At 51.4% G+C, this 19,846-nt stretch overlaps 1 protein-coding gene across 13 annotated transcripts in view; it reads right to left on the reverse strand.

Moving 5' to 3' along the window:
- The window catches only part of NF2 (NF2, moesin-ezrin-radixin like (MERLIN) tumor suppressor), a 42,047-nt gene extending 25,454 nt beyond the window's left edge, over positions 1 to 16,593 (reverse strand). For 9 of the 13 annotated variants that reach the window (XM_062590398.1, XM_062590393.1, XM_062590391.1 and 6 more), the window contains exons 1-9: positions 16,419 to 16,592; positions 9,247 to 9,372; positions 8,018 to 8,140; positions 5,791 to 5,874; positions 3,670 to 3,720; positions 2,201 to 2,269; positions 1,712 to 1,794; positions 771 to 846; positions 323 to 457 (exon numbers count right to left, since the gene is read on the reverse strand). In XM_062590398.1, coding sequence (XP_062446382.1) covers positions 323 to 457; positions 771 to 846; positions 1,712 to 1,794; positions 2,201 to 2,269; positions 3,670 to 3,720; positions 5,791 to 5,874; positions 8,018 to 8,140; positions 9,247 to 9,372; positions 16,419 to 16,532 — 861 coding nt within the window. In that variant the 5' untranslated portion in view covers positions 16,533 to 16,592. Of the gene's footprint in view, positions 1 to 322; positions 458 to 770; positions 847 to 1,711; positions 1,795 to 2,200; positions 2,270 to 3,669; positions 3,721 to 5,790; positions 5,875 to 8,017; positions 8,141 to 9,246; positions 9,373 to 16,418 lie in introns of all 13 variants that reach the window. The other 4 variants (XM_062590401.1, XM_062590402.1, XM_062590400.1 and 1 more) reach the window with 2 other exon arrangements.
- Positions 16,594 to 19,846: the final 3,253 nt, after the last annotated feature.

Below are 19,846 nucleotides of genomic sequence, written 5' to 3' on the forward strand. Positions count from 1 at the left end.
ATATAAGAAGCCTCGGTGCACTAAAACAGGGATCTCACCTTCTGAACTTTGACACTTGGACTAAGCACATCAACAGCAATTTTGTTTTTGGATCAGTTAAAGAGAGGGTTTGTACACACTCTAGCAATAAATAGAACAAGTCATGGTTCACCTCTTGCACGCTCACTTCTGGAAAATTTCAAAATGCCTTAAAATTAAGGTTTCTATTGGAGAAGCTAAGCTTAGCTAAGTTGGTAACAACAAACATAGCAGAAAGAGGAGCTAAGAGAAATCATTTTAACTGTAATTGTGGACCTTTTGGAGAGGGCAGATGTAACCATACCTCTTTATCACTGTAGGAAATATTCCGGATCTCATTCCACGGGAAGGAGATTTTGGGGGTCAGCCTGTTGTCTGGGTCATAAATGTGAAGACCCAAGGCATCAACTCCAAGCAGCAGTTCAGTGCCCTTTTTGTTCTACAGAGGAAAGGAAAAGAGCAGAAAACCCTTTTATTTGACTCAGGGATGATTTGACATAAACCGAGTCACTATGAGCTTCCTCCAGCACTGAGCAGTGATCCCGCAGTGCTGTGTGTTAAAGGCGCTTCTGCCTCCCAGGCAGCTAGAGGCAAATCGTTCCGTGGCAGCGGCTCCCACAGCATACTGTGGCCACCTCTCTCATCTACGGGCTCTCCAAGGCTCCTCCTGTGCAATTGTCCTTCAGCGACGCAGAAGACTAACGCAAGAAGCTTAGCATGCCTTGAAAACACAACCCGTCACCTGCACTCACCTTAATTGCAAAATAGTTCACTCCATACATCTCCAAGTCCTGAGCTATCTTCAAATACTCTATTTCAGCTTCATCTCTGTCAGATAGGTTAAAAAAGAAAGAGGCAGTTAGAGATGTTTGCCAGCAACAGAGAAAGCGAGACAGCAGCTCCTTCTGATCTCTACAGCACAGGTCAAGCCTGTATTTGCATGCAGGATCAATAAAGACCCGCAGCAAATCCCAGCCTACTTAAGATTGCCGGCATCTTAACGGTGGTTAACACCTGCCCAGCACAATGCAGCATTTCAGGCCCTGCTTGGTTCATTTCCCAATCCCTTAAACAGAAAAAGAATTTCTAGCTGGGAGTCCCTGCTTAACAACAGTCCTAAATTCTCCTTAGGATCCCATCAGTGAGCAGCAGGCAGCAGGGCATGTTCAGAGCAATCAGAGAAGGTGCTTTGCCCTTCTTGGATCTGCTGTAAGTTTGTCAGGATTAACCCTACCCACAGAACATCACACAGGTGCCCTGCATTTCTGCAGGGACACAATTCTAGGCAACAGTTTATTTCTGCATGGGAAAGAAAGTTAAATTCTACAGGCTTAAATGTTAGCTTGATCTAACCCCAATCCACATGAAATTTTGCACAGTTTAGCTAGTTCTGGGGCAATTCTCATAGCTGAAATAATGATACTGGAACAGGATCGGCCTGGCTTTACATTATACATCTGCCATGCTGCTTGGCTGGGGAAAGGGAAAGAAGGTGCCAAACCAGCTTCCCATTTCAGGTAGCACAAGCCACATTCTTGCTGGATAAACTCAGCTCCATCTTTACACTCCCTTCTGTCCAGTGCAATCCCAAGGAAGTGGATCACAGAGTTCATCCATCATCTGTCGAAGCTGCTGAGACCCTCCGGCTGAGAGGACTGTTGAAAAGCCACAGGCACTGCCAGCACATGTTCACCTTGCTCTGCCGCGATGCTCAGCATACCAGGCCGTTATTCGCTCTTCCCACATCTCTGGAGTCATCTGGTAGAGGTTTATCACCTGGGCAGAGGGAAAGAGATTTGGTCACGCTGCTGTTCTCGCCAGCCTCCTTACCCAGCAAACGAGACAGATATCTCTCCAATGTCCCCTCTTGAGTGTCCTCTCAGCCTGATGTCTCCTCTCCGCTGGGTGTGCTCAGGCCAGCTCTTTCATTCCCCTGTGCTCCCATCTCCCTAGTATCTTGCAGGGTGCAACTGGAAAACCCACTAGAAAGAAAACCTCTGCTTGTATTTTGCTTTAAATTATTTCAGGAAGTGGTTGAATTCTCCTCCCTCCGCATATTTTTTTGGACTGGTTGCCTTGTAAAGGGAGGCAGAACCACAGATCGCCTCTCTGTGATAGGCTTTGTCACCCAAACCGCCATCTAGCCTGCAAATTCACCTTCGCACTCTGCCGAGCTCCTTACCCGCTTCGGTAGCAGCTCCTCCTGTGCCAGGAAGCCTCGCTTGTGCACATTGGGGTCGTAGTCGCCATACTGAAAAGAAGCAGAAACTGTGCTGATGCCACATTTGCGATAAAAGCCAGGAGAAGAAAAAAAGAGAAGAAAAAAGAAAATCTCTTTTCTCTTACAACTCTTAGGAACTGATTGTGTGCACTTCTGACCTGGTAAGTGCACCCAATAATTCCTTATGCTTGTTTAGATTCAAATCTTTTTGAGCATTGTGTAAAGCAATCGAGAAATAAAAACTGCTTATTAGCAGACTCGAAAGCCAAGCATCCCTGTGGCGCATGTGAAAATAAATTTACCTCCCACACAGGGTGGGAGGGAGGAACCCACCAGAAACCAGCAATGCAAATAACCTGGATACTGGACACAAGGTGTGCACAGTAAATGCTGTGATTTTCATTGATCTAGCAAACAAGACTTCCAACGCAGCATTGCCCATTTATATAAGGCACAGCGCCACTTTCTCAAGCCACTTTGCAGGGGAAACAGCCTTTCCTTCCCAGCTCTCTGGAAAAGCCTCAGCTCAGAAAGTGCAAAATGGCAACAATCTTTAAATCGAGACCAAGACAGACCCGGTGCTTGTGTTAAAAGTCAGCAAACTTTCCAAATCCATCTCCTTTTCATGCCAGGACCATGATGTCACTCATTAAGACCAACACTCAGCACTGCCAGCCCATCCATACATCCTCTGAGCAGCACAGTTAGTGACATTTCAAACCAGATAAGCACGGATTAAAAGCTCAAACACTGATCTGGTGTCAGCGCAGATGCAAAGGAAGCATGCAGCAATCAGCATTGACTCAGCTTTCAATTCATGTAACAAAAATGCTGCAGATTTCATTCAGGAGGCTGCTCGGCAGCAGGCAAGTATCTCTCTCCCAAGGCCTGCAGGTGCTCATTGCAGGGACGCAGTGCCTGGACCCAGGGCAAAAAGGGAGCAGCAGTGAAAAGGCAGCGCTGGCAGATACTACAAAACTCCAGCAACCTTGGACAGGCAGAAAACAAATCACTTTGGGGTGATAAAAAGAACAGCAAATAGGATTAAAGTGATTGCTTTTTTTTTGTGATCTGCTATGAAGATCCAAGGCTAAGTACAGATTATGTGATTTTCATGTCATGAAAATATTGCTGTGTCCCAAAGGAGTATTTGTACTGAGAGAGGCTGGATGAGAACATTAATTATTCACAAGTGGGGGGGGGGGGGGCGGAGGGGGAGAAAAAAAGAAGAAAAAAGAAATCAAACAACCCAAGCATTGCAGTACACGTTGGCTCAAGTGATTCTGCAAATATATCTTTAAAGCCATTCTCAATTAAATCATTATTCCAAAACTGTCAGGGAAATTCAGCTCTTCTTAATTGAGCTGTGTGATTAATATTTTTGTTTACACACGGAAGTTGTCCTCACATCATTCACACACCTGGCTTACCTGCATAAATATGGGTATATTCAGTTCTAAACCATTCATGTGAAGTATTAGCTGTTTTGGAAAAACAAACAAACAAACAAACAAAAAGCCTTCTTTCCGGGTGCTGAAATGCTGCATGATCTGAAAAGGCCTGCCACACAGCAATGATTTGCATTTTAGGGGCAAGAAAAGGAAAAACCTCTTGAACATGATCATTTTTCTGCAGGGAAATGTTTTTCACTAGAGTCTATGCCTCTTCTTGCTGTTTAAAACCTGAAACCCAACCAACACTCAACAGAAGTGTGGGTGGTTTGAGTGCAAGGCTGGAAGTGAAAACACACAGCAACTCGCCAGAGTTTCTCTTAGAAACAGTTTCTCGCTAGAGAAGAGAAACAAGCTTTTATTTTTGACACTTCCACCCCACTCATTTTGTTATTTCACGTAAGTGGGTAACAGCAGTACAAACCAGCCTTGCTCTCACTCAAATGGCTACTTCAGGTGCAAACACCGGATGCAAGGCTATTTTGCCTCTCATGATAGAAATCAGCACATCATTAATGAAAGTGCTGGGCTTCGCGGCCACCTTCTTGTCCAGAAATGACGCCTGTACCCCGGGAAAGACACTGCTATCCTGTATCATTGGAAGGAGGCAACCCCCTACAATGCCTCTTCCCACCTCCAGACTAAGGATTTTGCCTCCAGCTTATCAACACAGAAAAACTGACACGAAAACACAGCCTAGGACTTGCTTAGATAAGAGGAGCCACAAGAAAAAGTCGTGCCTGAAGCAGACACCAAGGTGTGTTAACTAGGACAAGGAAAGGCATTCCTCTCCCATCGGATAACCTCTCTGCAGAATCAAAATTTGCGGATTAGGAAAACCACTCCAATTCCAGCTGTCCTCCTCCCAGGACAAGTGAATATTGAGTGAATCAAGGGTGTCCGAGCCCAAGGTGAGCAGCCAAGCTGTGGGACGAGGCAACACGATAGCACAGCAATCCTGTACTGAACTACAGCCTGTTCTTGATCAGGTGAACAGGAGCTGTCACAGCCACAGGTTAACAGGGCTCAATATTTACCCAACGGCTTATTCATTTTGGCAACAGAAGAAGTCATCTCCTATGGATCTCCATCTCACTGGGTCACAAGATAGAAAGCCAAGTGACTGTTTGCTCATGCACTCTTAACACAAGTGATGAATGTTTGATGCAAATACAAACATTTTTAGAAACCACTCGTTTTTCCCTGTCTCATGAGTCTCTCTCACGAAACCTGTTTTCATCGATATGAGGAGAAAATACCTCTTTCTAGTAAACTCAAACATTCATCATTAAGCAATATTGTTAAGTGCCACACAGCCCTTGGACAAAATTGGGCAGGGACTCAAGCTTTATGAGAAACATTATCAGGCAAGCTAGGAAAAGCAATTGTGAAACACTAAGGACTGGATTCATGGAAAAGGCTCATTTTTTACCTCTTCAGGCAACAGAGGCAAACTCCCTCTCCTGCATCTTCAGTGCTCAGCTATGAAAGCCCTTAATTCAGTAAGAGTTATGCAGGTATGGTGGTAAACAGCTCTGACCTTCTATAGGAACATCCCTACCTCACTCCTCAGGCTACTCCTGCTATCTCCTGTCTAAAGCTGCATGTTTTGGATTTGAAAACAATGTTCTTTTAAATAGGTCCCCAGCAAAAAACCCAAATCTGGGTCTGGAGCAGTAGCACGCAGCCAACGAAGGGGAAGATGTAACGACCACAGAGAATTTCACCTGTCTGGTGAGGTCAAATGCCCACGATCAACCAACTAAAGCTCAGGGAGAGGACAGGAAGAGTCCTCCAAGATTGCAGTGATGCTAACCCACACTTCAGTAGGCTGCAGCTCCTAAGCTGAGCATTTGTCAAAGAGCCCTGTAAAGAGACTGTAAAAATCTACCCAAAATCAGAAGGCAGCTAGGAATCACAGGTGCAGAAAAGGTAATATTGTTAAAAATTTGGAAGTGGCAGAACCACACTAATAATTTTCCGTGTCTTCCACTTGCTTGGGAAATGGAAGAATCACAAAGCACCTTCTGAAGAGTGAAGCTACCCACTGCCTGATGTCCACAGGTGGCTGGAAACCCTCTCCAGCTCCTCCACGCCTACCTTGGCTTGGACGGCATAGGAAGCCAGCAGCACTGAAGCCTCGGGAGGGCAATAGATCTTCTCATCCAAAATCTGCTTCTTTACCTGCACAGAAAAATGAAGGACACATAACAGGTTTACTGGGGCTGTGCAAAGCATGACTGTCACAGCAGATGGCTGCAGTTTAACTATGGCTGTCAACTAGCCACTTAATGGTTTTCCTAATAGCAGTTACAATTCAGGCCCAGGAAATCTCTGAAGGGACGAGTGTAGACTTTTGCAGTCTGCCTTTTTCAGACAGGTTTGCAGGAAGAGCTAAATTTATACATAGAAAACAGCAGAACCTACATCCTACTGCTAAAGGCAAGAGGAAAAAAAAATCTCATGTGTAAATACAGAGTTAAAACCTCTTCAGGCATAAGCTATGTGTTGAAATGACATCCACGTATTTCATTTAAAAAAAAAAGTTGGTAACTCATTCTCTGATCACACAGAGGCTTTTTCCTGGGATACACAGGCCTCATTAGGAGTTGGCATGCACCAGCATTCAAAGCAGGTACTAATTCCGCTGAGCACAAGCAGAGCCACAGGTCACCTACTAGGAGAGCAAACATACAGCTCCCATGAACCACTGTGTTACAGTACCTGGCTTCTCTGCATTAAAAAAATTAAACATGTCATGTTTGATATTTTTTGTTTTACACATTAAATTTTCCCTGAACACAGATTAAAACAAAACAAAACAAGCACTCTATTCCCATGGGAGGCTAAACGGATTGTTGCAGAGATACAGTTAGCACCAATGTGAATTTATAGCATGTACTGTGTTCTCAAAGTCTGTTAAAACTTAATCACAGAAGATGTTCTTCTGCATTAAGATAAAAAAAGAAAGCTTGCAGGCTTACGTGTGCTCTTGTTTTCCACACATGTTATGGGAGTGCAGCCTCCTCTCATATTATCAGAAATCCTAGCAGAAAAGTCATGGTCTGCATTTACAAATATACAGCTTTTACTGCTTTTTCCTCTCTGATTTTTCTCAAACATGCCAGAAGTACTTTTCCTCATCAAGGACAAAGCCTGTGGCAAACTAGACATTTAGAAATATCTGCCAGGAGACAGCGGAACACAGAACAGAGCTGGGAAGTTTAACAGAAGTATTTTGCATTTAGAAGCTCTTTAGCCCTGAAGACCAAAGACCAGCTTTGGAACAAGAAGCATTAATGGGTTGGTGCGACCAGTTTAATACTCATTTCAAGGAAGAAAGGAAGGGGGAGGAACCCTAAAATTGTATTTCCAAGAGCCCAGATTGCCTCTACTTTGGTGTAGCAAACCTAAGAATATGAGCATCCATTATTTTTAGAAGCATCAGATGAAAAGCCATGCACTTTGAAAAGACATAGAAGTAGTCAAGACATCCCCATCAGAACCTGGGACCTGACTAAGTCTCAGGCCTGTAGCCTTTCTGCCTGCAGTGTCTTTTGTGTGTTCACACACCTCTTTATAGGAAATAGTTGATGTTTGCTTGAACCAGAGAGTGCCTCTGCTAACAGGGCTTCATTTCTCAGCTGAGCTGATACCCCATGACAGAAGACAGTAGTGTGCTTACAGCAAGCCTCCAAAGCCAGTCCTCACACTTGCCAGGCACTTAATGTGCAACTACATGTGACTGTGGGGCAGCTGGCACCTGGTAGGAGGTTTTCCCTCCTACTCAGCTTTTGCCACAGCTTCTGACATGATTGTCCTTCTGGGATTTTCTTCTGCTCCAAATGTTTGGAGACTCTACAGGAAAGAAGTGAACCTCACTGACCAGGAACAGGTTGATTGCACTGGCTCTTTTCGAGTGGTATCCTGTTTCACCTAGCAATGCTCTTGGGTATAAAGGCAAGGTCCATCTCTCTGTGTAAATAACACCGTACTGCAGGGAGCAGGGATTCAGTGTCATGTCCTTTGTATCCAATAGAGCCATTTACTTTAGCTGCAACACATCAATATTACTAATCACCAGTTTACTAAGTTTGTAAATCTGGGCACCTGTTATTGCTCCATCAGACAAATCATCTTTGATCTATTTTAAAACATTTTTGTTACAGTTGAAGACAGCTCCTTTCAGAGCATGGGCAAATGTAACAGTGAGGGTCCACACTTTGCCAGCTGACCTGCTTAGACTCTGCAACCCTCCTGCACTTCTGCCTGCCCTGGCTTCTGGCTCCTTGGAGTGGGGAATGGGGTGCATTTACCAGGCTCCTACCTGCAGGAAGAACAAGTGCTGGGTGATCTCCTGCACCAGCTCCTCCTCTGCATTCTCAGGATAAAACTTGGCCAGGAAGTGAAAAGTGACAGGCTCCTCAGTGGGAACATCATGATCCAGCACCTGGGGAGACACAAAAGCCCTTTAGCTACCACTTCTGGCCTCAACAGTGCTGCTGTCTCTTGGAGCAGAGACACAGCTCTCCCATCCTGAATAGCTTTTGTCAAACATTTTTGGCACCTAGGATGTACGAACTGAGCTAAGTAGCCCAGAAACCACAGTTAAAAAAAACAACAGGGGAAAAAAAAAAAGAGAAGAAAAAAAGGCAGATTTCTGACATTTGTAACTATACAGAAAACAAATGAGGCAAGAACAAAGAGCATGAGGAACGAGCTGCTTGCACTAAGCCAAGGCTGATCTTGATCTGTTGTGTATGTGCTGTCTCTTCCGCTCCTCTGCAATGCTTAGTCCTTCACCACCACCAGCAGGCTCCCAGGTCTTTCCCTGCATTGCTGAATAGCAGCATTGCTCCTTGTTATCTTTCTTTTTGTGCTCATCCAGCTTGGATTTATCTTAGTCTAAAACCTTAGGGCGACATGAGGGATTCACCAAGACTTCCCTGCCAGTTGCAATTACTGGCTGCTCTTTTTTTAGCACAACACCATTTGGGTGCAAGTAGCACCACATCCAGCAATGCTCCAGCTAAGCATTCATCAGCTCAGAAGGGATTCCCTCCCACATTTCCCTCGCCTTTTCTCTCTATTCTTCCTCCTCCCAAGCACTTTGGGCATCTCAAACCACAACAAACATCAAGTAAGAAGAAGCCAAAGTGTAACCTCACTTTTCCACTACTTGCACAGTATCTCAGAAAGCAAGTTTCCGAAAGATTGGTCATTTGGGAGCACATGAGAGATTCTCTTAAAGAAACTATCAGGCTTCACTTACATTCAGTTCCCTCAAAGTTTAGCATCCCAGCATGGCTGCCTCCCAAAACGCCCTGAGGGGATCCAGGTGAGCAGCCTCACAGGCTTAGGAGAGATATTAGGGGCAAATCCCAGCTAATTCTTCTCATCTTGATTTATAGGTGCAGTGGTTACGAGGTTTAAATGGACTTCTCCCAGTTCGCTTTTGTAGCACACCTGATGCAATCTCAGGTATGCCAAAAGAGAGGAAAACATATCCTCCCTCCTCACCACACACAACCTCACAAGGGGAAGGTAAGCTCCAACCTTCTTGTCCATTTTGAGCCAAGCCACCGTGTCTTTGATGGTGTACTGAAGGCCGAAGAACCAGGTTTCCCGGAGTCCCAGTGTCCGGCATACTAAATCAAACAAATCCTTCCCTTTCCACTTCACCTGTGAGAGAAGAAAGAGGAGGCAAAGTTGTAAAGAGAGATTTTAAAAATTCTTTTCTGTTCAGCCAAATCCACCCTTTTTCACCTCGCCATATGTTTGCATTCTGCAACTTTGTCTGAGTTTGAAAATGTGAAAGAGGCATTTGGTAGAAATAAGAAAACACCCCAACTGAGCGCATTTTATATCCTTCCATCTATTCTCGCCTGCTGCTTACCACCTCCTCCTGCACTTGGATACTGAAATGTGATTTATTTCCCCCTGAAAACACCCCGTAGGGGTCTATATCTGTGTGTCTCAGGCCAGGAACAAGAAGCTCATTTCTTCTGACAACCCATCAAAATTCAGCAGCAGATCCAATGGGACCATTTTAGTTCCTTCCAAGCCATGCACTGCTATGAGCAATATATATTCACCAAGAAAAAAAAAAAAATCACTTAACTGCCCTTGGTTAACTCCAATACCTCGAAGTACAGCCCTAGGAATCCCTGCACAATCTTGCAACTGCACCAACCTTGTTGCTGCAGTTGTTCTCAAAAACACAAGCTTTTGGGAGGTAGAAAGGTGAAAAGGAACAGCAAACGATGCACCTAACATGCCACGCATCTTCTGTTGCCTACTGCCACCTTGGGGCAAGGAGAAGCAAGTTTGGCAGCACTGCAATTATAACCCCCTCACTTCCCACATTCAGCAGTCATCAGGTCACCCATGACAAGCTCTGGCTTGGTATGGGAGATGGCAGACCACAGATCCCTTCCTCGCTGTTATTCCAACAGGAGAGTTAATTCATTGGTTAAAAGTAGAGCACCATGGACGTTACAGCAGCTGTTTTGTACCATTCTACCAGGCGCTTAAGAAAGTCTGCCACGAAAGGGCTGTTTCTTAACTAGGATCACACTACTTCACATAAAGCAATATCAGGATGTTTTCCCTCCGTTTTTTGAAAGCCCGTATTTCAGCCTATGGCCTGGTGGGCACCAACGTGATCTGTGGCTGCCCATCCGTCCTGGTGGCACGGAAGCAAATGCAGGAATGTGTGATTCCAGCTAGACTGCGCTCTGCAGTGACAGCAAAGCCCTTGCTGGCGGGGTTCCGGCCAGCTGCAGCCGGAACAAGCAAAGTCGCCCTGGGGGCCATTTCCTGCAGCTCTCCAACCTCTAATCCTCCTTCATCACACTGCACTAACCCAAGTCCACGATTTCCTCTCAAAAAGCAAGTCTGCAGGCAGCCGAGAAGTCCCGCAGCGAGCACAAAAGCACAAGCGTTGTGCAGTCGCCCTGCGATTTCAATGGGGGCACAGAAGTATTTTAACTGATTGCTTCTGCCTTAGATTGCGTACTCCTGCTCTGTCTTGGCACCCATGTGCTATCGTGGAAATGCACACTGAAAACTCCCGACTACGCAGCGTTGAAGCTTGACTCCGACTGCTTTATAGCCCCTCATGCCATCAGACCACCTTCTCCCTAATGAGACGCGGCGCGTGAAATAACTGTCACATTTCTGGTGACAAAACACACAAGAGCGCCCGGTGCGCACGGCAAGGCGCACAGACCCGTTGCCTGAGGCTGTGCAGAAAAGAGCCTGCAAGCGGCCGGATGCTGCCACCTCCCGCTCCTTGCCGACTTTGCAAGCAATTACAAGCAATTACGAGCTCTCAAAAAGACTACCAAATGGCTCATCATGGAAAAATCCCTCTCAGCCATCTGCCAGAGCAGTTGCCACAATGCTATAATAAAGCCCTGTCTCTCAAGTCAAAGCTACAGGAAAAAAAAATCCCCTTAACGTGACACGTGGCCGTGGCAGTTTTGCTGCCCCCCCACCCAAGGGGGCCAGGTCGCCTGCAGCGCTCCCACGTCCGCGTCCAGCTGCCGCTGCTGCAGTTCTGTCTTTTCCCAACTAACTCCCCAAGACTGAGCTTGGTCTCGACCCCGGATGTCTGATGTGTTTTGCAAGACCGTGAACACGCTGCTTTACAAAGACGGGAAGGGCCACCGGGCAGCTGTTTTGCAGCGCGGGAATTTCTGCTCCCTGCTAAGCGCAGGGCACGCGCGATTCCTCAGCAGGTTATCCGACCACCTGCGGGTGCCGAGGGCGACGCACCGGGAAGCCAGGCACTAGAAAGAAGGGGCGCCGAGACGCAAGAGCGTGCGACTGTCCTCTCTAAAGCACAACCCTGAAGGGCTGTAAGAAAGCGCAGTCAAACATCTTAAGGAGTGCTGGAAACAGCTCTTCAGCTGACCAGATCATTTTACTAAACTGAAGCGCTAATTTGATGCTTCGTGTGAAATAAAGAGAACACAGGCGCTGTTTGGATGACATTAAAGAGCGAACGGAAAAGGGAGACGGAGTCCTGGGAAGCTGCGCCAAACCCTTACGTGTTTCCTTTCAGAAGCCTTATGGAAGAAGCAAGCTTTAACAGGAAGACACGGCCTCTCTGCACAGAGACGGGGAGGGCAGAAAGGAGGTGGCCGAGCTGAGACCAGAAGCCAAGCCGCACGCGTCTCTGACGAGCACCCGAGGGAGAAAAAGCCAAACAGCAGGCGATACCTGCTCCTCGTCCCCTCAGAGGATGCCCAAACAACAGGCTGCAGCTCAAAACACGGCAAACCCAAGACTGCAGGCTGTATTTACCCTTCTGAAGGGTAACAGCAGCATGAGAGACCCCCACTTATTTGGATTTAAAGCCCACCGAGAGCATACAGCCAATCCAACAATCACTCTCCTTTCATTTGCTCAGATAAACAGATGCCAAATGCTTCCAACTGCCACTTACTGAGCCACAAGATGGGACTCAGAAATTTGGGTTTGTTTACTAATGCTCCACAACACCTCCATAACGAGCTTTTAATTAAAATCTCATTCTGTTAATCACAAAAGAGGCCGGAAATGCAGCCAGGTGTAACTCGGCAGGTGGTGTGGCCGAGCACATTTCTTGGTGGCTGCCCGAGATGGAGCGTGGTGGGTACAAGGGAGGACAAGCTGCAGTACCTGAGGCGGACACTGAAGCGAGTGGTGCAGGGAAGGGAGCCAGGGATGGCCCAGAGCATCGTTTCCAGTACTCAGGGCAGGGCTGCGCAATTTAAGCAGGAACGTAGCGACGTGATGCAGTGGAAGAAGCTCCAAGAAGCGTCGAGAAGGACCTTGCCCCTCCAGGGGCCTCCCATCTTCTCTCTCAAGACGAGGCTAAAGGCACGCTCAGGTCCCACCGCAGTGCCCCTGCGCTGCTGCCGCAGAGGCTACGGAAGGCACCTCCGTGCGGAGGATTACTGCGGGCACTCTGCACGGAGCCAGACGCAGGGGGCATCTCATGGCAGGCGAGACTCCCCCCGACAATCCGTCACCTGTCGGGAGCTTGCCGCCACGGAAAGCCGAACCACCTGGAGTCCACGACGCTGGGCAACGTGGGGAAAAAAAAGTTCAGGCTTGCCCCAACGATTTGCAAGTTTATCCTTGAATGACTCAAAGCAAAACCTTGTGCGCTCTCAGGTGCTCGCCTGCTTGATTTTCCCAAAAGTGCCGCCTCCAAGCTGCCAGCAGATCGTTCCCAGAGCCGCTTCCCTGCTCCAGGGCTTCCAGCCTGGAAACCCGCCCAGCTGAAAGACACTAGCTGTACAAAAAAGGTATGAAAGGGCATCATAAGGAGTAATTGTAAATGTTGCTCAAAACTGCAGTCAATACCAGAAGAGAAAGACATGTTTCCGTCTCAAACGTCTTCTCGCCTCCCCCTTTGCGTGAACATGCTTCCTTGGCACTAAGCACCGAGTCAGGGGACCGGCAGCATTTTGGAACCTCCAAATATGAAGTCGGATGAGAAAGCCTACCACTTTCCTGGTTGGTTGGTTGGTTGGTTTTTAAAAGAAACCCACGTCGGGAGCAACCAAACGGCACAAACTCCCAAGCACTTCCAGCCAAGCGAGACGGAAGCAGGGTAGGGGTACACGAGGAACACAAACGCCACCTTGCCAGCTGGTATCCCGACCATTTACTGAAGATCCCTTTGTAGCCGAGGGGATTCCTTCTCGCAGCTTTTTTGTGTAGCCGCTACTGCCCACAGATTTGCCTTTTCCACTCCAGCCTTCTGCCAGCTTGCAGAAGCTCTGCAGCCTCCAAAGAGGTCACTGTTGTTACTAACAGCAGTGAGAAGCTGCAAAGCGCTCAACCAGGGATGGAGGAACCTCTACACAAGCCCTCCCGAGTATTCACAGAGCCGAGGGAAGCTGCCTCATTCCCTGTTTGCTTCCTGTGCCTTTCAGTTTTGGGGCAGGGACCAGAGTGAGGTCAAAACCACCCCCATTTCTGGCACCTGCTCTTACACAGGAACTCCAGGTTCACATCAGTGCTATGAAGATGGCTACAGAGCAACAGCCTTGGGGAAAAGCGCTACCACCCCAAACAGAGAGCGCTACGGCCCAGCCGCAGCCGCTGCAACAAGGAAGGGGCAAAGACACACCCGAGAATGAGACCAGGGCTCTCCCATCAGCCAGCTACCTCGGGTCCCAGGGAAAAGCCTGCACCTCAGCACATCGGAGCAGAAAACTTGACCACAGCAGCTCCTACACGAACGAGATCCTGCCAGAGGAAGAGCATGGAAAAAAGCCTCAAAAGATCCAGAATGCCATGGGGCTAAGCCATGCCAGGGAGGATGGACAGCAGACCACCTCGTCTGGAAGGGGCGCCAGCACACCGAGTTGTGCAGACCTGGGGCTGACCAGCTTGTTTTCATTGGGACAACCACGAGTGACGACAGCAGGTACCGCCAGAAAGCAGCAGCCGCAGAGGAAACTCTCGGCAACGGCACCTCGCAGCAGTATCAAAACCCTTGTGATTCAAGTACCACCACGCTCCAGTAAGCTCCGATTTGGCCTACTGACACGAGTAATAACTTCCCGAGTCGCTCCTTGGGCAGCACCCAGCACATCACTGCTGCGTCCATCGCAGGAGAACATCTGCTCCCAGCGCCTTTTGGGAAGCTTTCTCGGGCAGCTCTGCTCATACTACGGCCTCTCCTCACCGAGGGGTGGCAGCCCCAGCACCAGGAGGATGCGGGCAGCGTGCTGTGTTGATCATGGGGCCTGCAGCCGGAGGCCACCCAAAGGTGCAGCTCCTACTCCGAGGGACTCACAGCCCTGCAGAGGAACCGCCAGACCCTCGTTGCCTGCTACCTCCATCCCACAGCGGCGCCGGGAGGCGGCTGCAAAGCGGCAGCATGGACAGGGACAAGCACGCGGAGGAGCAGCCGGAAGCGGCAGCCGTTCCCTATATCCTCCTCCCAACCGGGCTCCCCGGGAGAGGTCGGCTCCTCTGCAAGCGGAGAGCAGCGCTAGCAACGCCCGACTCCCCCTCGGCGCGTTCAGACGGGGCCACCAAGGACCGAGCGAGCTCCCTCTCTGCCTGACTAAGGCTCCCACCGCTCCTGCGCCACGCGCGGTGTGAACCAGCCCTGTGACCTCCCTGCTTTGCTCAGGTTTTCCCCAGCTCGCGTGCTCCACTGTGCTCAAAGACGACATCTGGCCACCCTCTTCCCCGCAGCAGCGGGGTAGGATCCCTCCTGCAGCCTCGCAGCTCCTTCCCGGGTGCAGGGAAGCCACTTGGCAGCGACGACCGTTTGGAGCAGAACCTGCCGACGAGCCCTCTTCAGAGGCACGAGTCACACCGCCAGACTTGACTCGAGCGCACTGCGTCCCCACATCACAAATTCTTGGAGCCCCACGAGAAATGACGAGCGGCCGCACCACTACTAAAGCAGCGTTGCCTTGTCCTTATCTTTGGCAGCCTCGGGGAAGCAGGGGAGAAGCGAGCTAGGACACTTCACCTCTCGCGGCAGCGCGACAGTGGGAACCTCACACCGCCGTGGCTGAAAATAAACCCTTGATCCCTGGGAACGACAGCAAGCTCCGCAGACACATCTCCTCAGCAACAAAGACCACAAGGACAAATACTAGTTTACGTTTTCATCTCGGTGCCTTTCCGTGCCTAATCTAGAGGCCTGGCTGATCGCGTGAAAACAGCAATTACAAGTGAGGCTCCTGGGGGCTGGCATCAGCCCCCAAGGGAAGCGCGCCAAAGAATCATCAAGGGCCAGGAAAAGGAAGGACCAAAGAAAGAGAAAAGCAGAAGAGAAGAGAAGTGAGTAGCGGAACAGCATCCTGTGCCTTCTCAAACACATTTCTTCCAGCCGATGGACCTCGGCAGTCAGACAGCGTTTGAAAACCCTCCTGGAAACCAACTTTTGAGTGGAATCCTTCTCGATTTATGCCTTGGCACACAACATAACTCGAGCCCTAGTCTCCTCACAAGGGCTGCTCAGCAGCCAGCAGCAAAGCAAAACTCGAGGTACTAACGATCCCCTTTCCTTCTCTCCCACCTCCCTAACACGCTTTCTTTGTGCGCTTGCACTTTCCACATCTGCTCTCAGCAGGAACGTAAGACACGGCAAACGTGAAAGCACCCAGGCGCAGGGGCTTGCTTCCCCCTCTGCTCAGCAAAGGCGGCGGCGCGGGGCACCGCGCAGCCGCTTGCCGCTCTTCCTGGCGGCCCACGGCTCAGCTTGCGCCTGCTGCTGCTCCCTGGCGCCGGAGAAAGGCCAAAGCGCAGCCGCCGGCGCCGGCGCGAGAGGGCCGGCGGGGCGGGATCCCGCTGGCCGGCGGCGAGCCGCAGCCTGCGGCTCCCTCGGAGCGGCTGGGGCGCCGCACAGCTCAGGCGCTGCGGCCCCAAAGCCGAGGCTGCGCCGGCGCCGGGAGCCGCGTCGCTGCCGGTGGGGCCGCCGCTCCGCGCTCGAGGCGCCGGGAGGCTCCGGCGGCGCCGCCCCCGCGGCGCGGCCCCAGGCGCCGGGGCCCTGCTGCGGCCCACGGCCCCGAGAGCGAGCGGCGAGAGGCGGCGCGCAGGCTAGCGGGGGCAGCGGGCTAACGACCCCGGGGGGCAACGAGAGGGAGCAAAGACCCGGAAACGGGCAGGGCGACCCCGCCCGGCGCTGGCCCCCGCCCCGGGGGCGCCGTGGCCCCGGCCTGGCGGGCGGCGGCGGGGCCCCGGGGCGGCGGCGGGGCCGGTACCTCGCAGCTGAACTCCATCTCGGCGTCCATGGTGACAACGCGCACCGTGAAGGTCTTGGGCTGCTTCCTCTTCAGCGAGCTGAAGCTCATGCGGGACGCGATGGCCCCGGCCATGGCGGCGGCGGCCGGGGCGGGCAGGGCGCGGCCGCTCAGCGCCGCGGGCCGCGGCACCGGGGCGGGGGCAGGGCCATCACGGGGGCGCCCGGGGGCCGCGCAGCGCCGAGCCGCGGCCCGGCCCGGCCCAGCCCGCTGCCCGCGGCGCACCCTAGCCGCCCCGCTCCGCCATTGGCCCCGCGCGCGGCGGCGTCCCGCCCCTTCGCCGCGGGTCCCGCGGCGCCGCGGCCAATAGGAAGCTTGCGCGTGCCGCGCCGTGGTGTTCGCTGGTGAGGGACGGCGCGCCCGCTGCCGTGAGTGGTTGAGACGGCCGCCACTCAGGGCGGTGGGGCCGGCCCTTCCGGAGCCCCCTGCCCCTTCCCAGGAGGCCGCGTTGAGAGGCAGCGCGGGCGCGCGGCCTGGCGCGGGCGCCCCCTGGCGGCGAGGGGGACCGGGCTCCACAGGGCCTCCGTGCGCTTGCGTGCGAGAGGGGCGGGGGAGGGAAGTGCCTGGGCACGCCGAGCGTGCGGCGGCTGCCGGCGCGGGTTCCTGCCCCGGGAGCTGCGCTGAGGGCCTGTGGGGCTGCCGGGGGCTCTGGGGCGGGAAGGGGGCAAAGGGGCAAGAGGGGGCTCTGGGGCGGCAGGCGGTTATGGGGTAGGAGGGGGCTGCAGTCACGGGTCAGTGCTGCCCTTCGCTCCCCAGAGAAAAGCAGCAATAGGTTTTATTGAGAGAAAACAGTGCTGACGGCAAGGTTTGCTCGGGCATTTCCTGGAGGCACGGCAGGCTTAGGCCAACGTGTCCGGGAGGCCCTCCCGTGGGGTGATGAGGCTCGGAGCGGACCCTCTTGCTTTCTAAAGTCCTTCCCAGAGGTGTCTGGGGGCGGCTGCATCCCTCCTTAGTCACAGACCTGGTCAGGGGGCTATGTCTAAAGGATTATGTGCAGTCAAGCAGAGATGCAACTTAGCAAAGTTTCAGCACGCTATTAGTTGCTTACAGAGGACTTGCTGCGGGTAAGGGATCTCTCAGCCTCGAGGAGTAACCTTGAGAGGCGTCCCTGCTCAAGGGGAGATTTTGCCGTGCAGCCCGTGGCCGTGCAGGAGAGCTAACGAGCAGCCTGGGCTGATTCAGGCGGAAACGCACCCTACAGCGTATGAACGATGCTCTCCACTAATATAAGTAAGGGGCTGTTGGCACAGTTAGAACAGGAAAAAGATGTCTGTGTGTGGTCCAAGAAAACTGGATAAAAGCGGTCCTTCTTTTTCAACCTCTTGAGCTTGTGGTCTTTGAGTTTTCTGTTGGACTGTGTTTAAGCCTAGATGCTTCCTGCCATAGCTGTAGGGGTTTGACAAAGGCCCCTATGTGCTTCCCAGTGTGGTAACTTAGTACTCATTGCAGGAGATTTAACTCAGTCTGCTTATTTGATTGTGATCGACCCATAACTGCCCAGAAGGGAAGTGGGTTCAGAGAAGAACACAGAGGGTGACTGAGCACAGTTGTTGCAAAGAAAGCTGATTTTGTCTCGATACACAGGGGACTGGAGGGTGGCCTTGGCTTTAGGCTCCCCTCTGGCCTCCTGCAAAAAGCTGAAGGCTGGCAATGCATCGTTACAGGAGTAGAAATAATTAGTGGTAGAGGGAACGTGCTTCCCACCTGAGCTGCGCCTGGTCCAGCAACCAGTGCTGGTTTGAACTGGTGGTTTGCTACTTTTCCCTGGCCCAGAGAGATGCAACCTGATACTGGGTCACAGTTTGAGAATAACCAGCTGCAAACTTGGTGTGCTTCAAGTGCAGCTCCGTGGGCTTTCTACCTGCTCTAACGACCTCAGAGCAGTGAATGGGCTACACAAACAAGAGCTACACCACAGCGACTCCATTAATCCTTCCAAGAGAGGGATCCCATGTCTGGGAAGCTGCTAGTCGGCTACAGAAGCAACAAGCCCCCATGGCAAGTGCCATGGAGAAGGGATTCCTGTCAGTAGCTGCATGAATTCCTGTTGAAATGCAAGCGGATCCCCCTCAACGTCCTGGAGATGAGGCGGTAGTCAAACAGGCAGCTCAGGGCTCAATCTGGGCGTCTCTGCTCGTTTGCAAAGGGAAAGGAGTACGGGATGCTGTGGACTCTACTGGGAGCAAGTTAACCCTAAGTGAGGCTTGAGTTCCGTCTGAGACATGAGTGTCTTCCCTTGCGGGGAAATGTGGTGTCACCTTCTCAGCGTGGGAACACTGATAACTGGCAGAGCCCCCAAAGGCCGTCTCTGACTGGTTCTGTCCATGGGACAACATGGGTATTGAGGATCAGCTGCAACCCGTCTTTAAAACTCGGGTTTCCGGAGCAGTATCAGCTGTAATGGCATGAGGTCAAGGACTGATAGCAGGCAATAGTTACCCTCGCTAGCACTCCCTAGTGTTACTCGCTGTATGATACTGTAGTGTGTCACTCACTCGCGTTACACCACACAGTTAGTCCAAATGTAACGGTACGTAACACACCATCAGATGGAAGCTGCGCGTGGTTTTTCCAGTAGAGTGAAATAGGTACTACAGACATGAGGGGCAACATACGTTTTTCGACCAAATCGCCACGCCGACTTACCTTTTAACCTCTCATCTGACTGAACAAGATGGCTTGTTTTTGCACCATCAGTAACAGACCTCTGTAACAGTCAGGGTTTCCTTGCATCATCAGCTTGATAACTTTCTCAAATAAAGCACCGAGGTGACTCAACCCCTGACTGAAAGGAGAATTTGCTTAGAAGAAAGTGAAGGAATGATGATAGCTGATAGCAATGAACAGATTCAGTTAGCAAAAGTGGAAAGCAGCCTTGCTGAACATCGTGGGTGTGATATCGCTAAAGGCTCGTCACCAAAAGCTGCCCGTGGGCTGCAACGGATGTTGACATCCTGGGCTCACGCTGTTGGTGAGCACTGTCTTGTTATTGGTTGTAACCTTGATTCTGATTTTTTTTTCTTTTAACACATGAATGAAGCATTAAGTTTGATCACACACCAGACATACCAGACTATGTGGCGGTTGCTGGCGTAATGAGTGTCGCCCGGCCGCCGCTTGGACTCTCCTGTGAGAGGAGCGGCGAGCACTGCAGTTTGGCGCCAGGGCCAGAGCCGGGAGCTGCCAGGGAGCCCGGCTGCCACATCGCCCGGGGCCGCAGGAACCGTCAGCCGAGGCCACCAGGCAGCTGCCGGCCCAGCTCGACATCGCCCCCACGGGCCCGGGGCGGCACCCTGGGGCCAAGGGCCGTGGTTGTTGGGGAACCCCGGGGGCGGGCACGGAGCGCCGGGAGGCCAGGTGACCCGCAGGCCGCGCTGCTGCCAGGCAAC

Source organism: Rhea pennata, chromosome 17 (assembly GCF_028389875.1).
Source record: "Rhea pennata isolate bPtePen1 chromosome 17, bPtePen1.pri, whole genome shotgun sequence".
Lineage (NCBI taxonomy): Eukaryota > Metazoa > Chordata > Aves > Rheiformes > Rheidae > Rhea > Rhea pennata.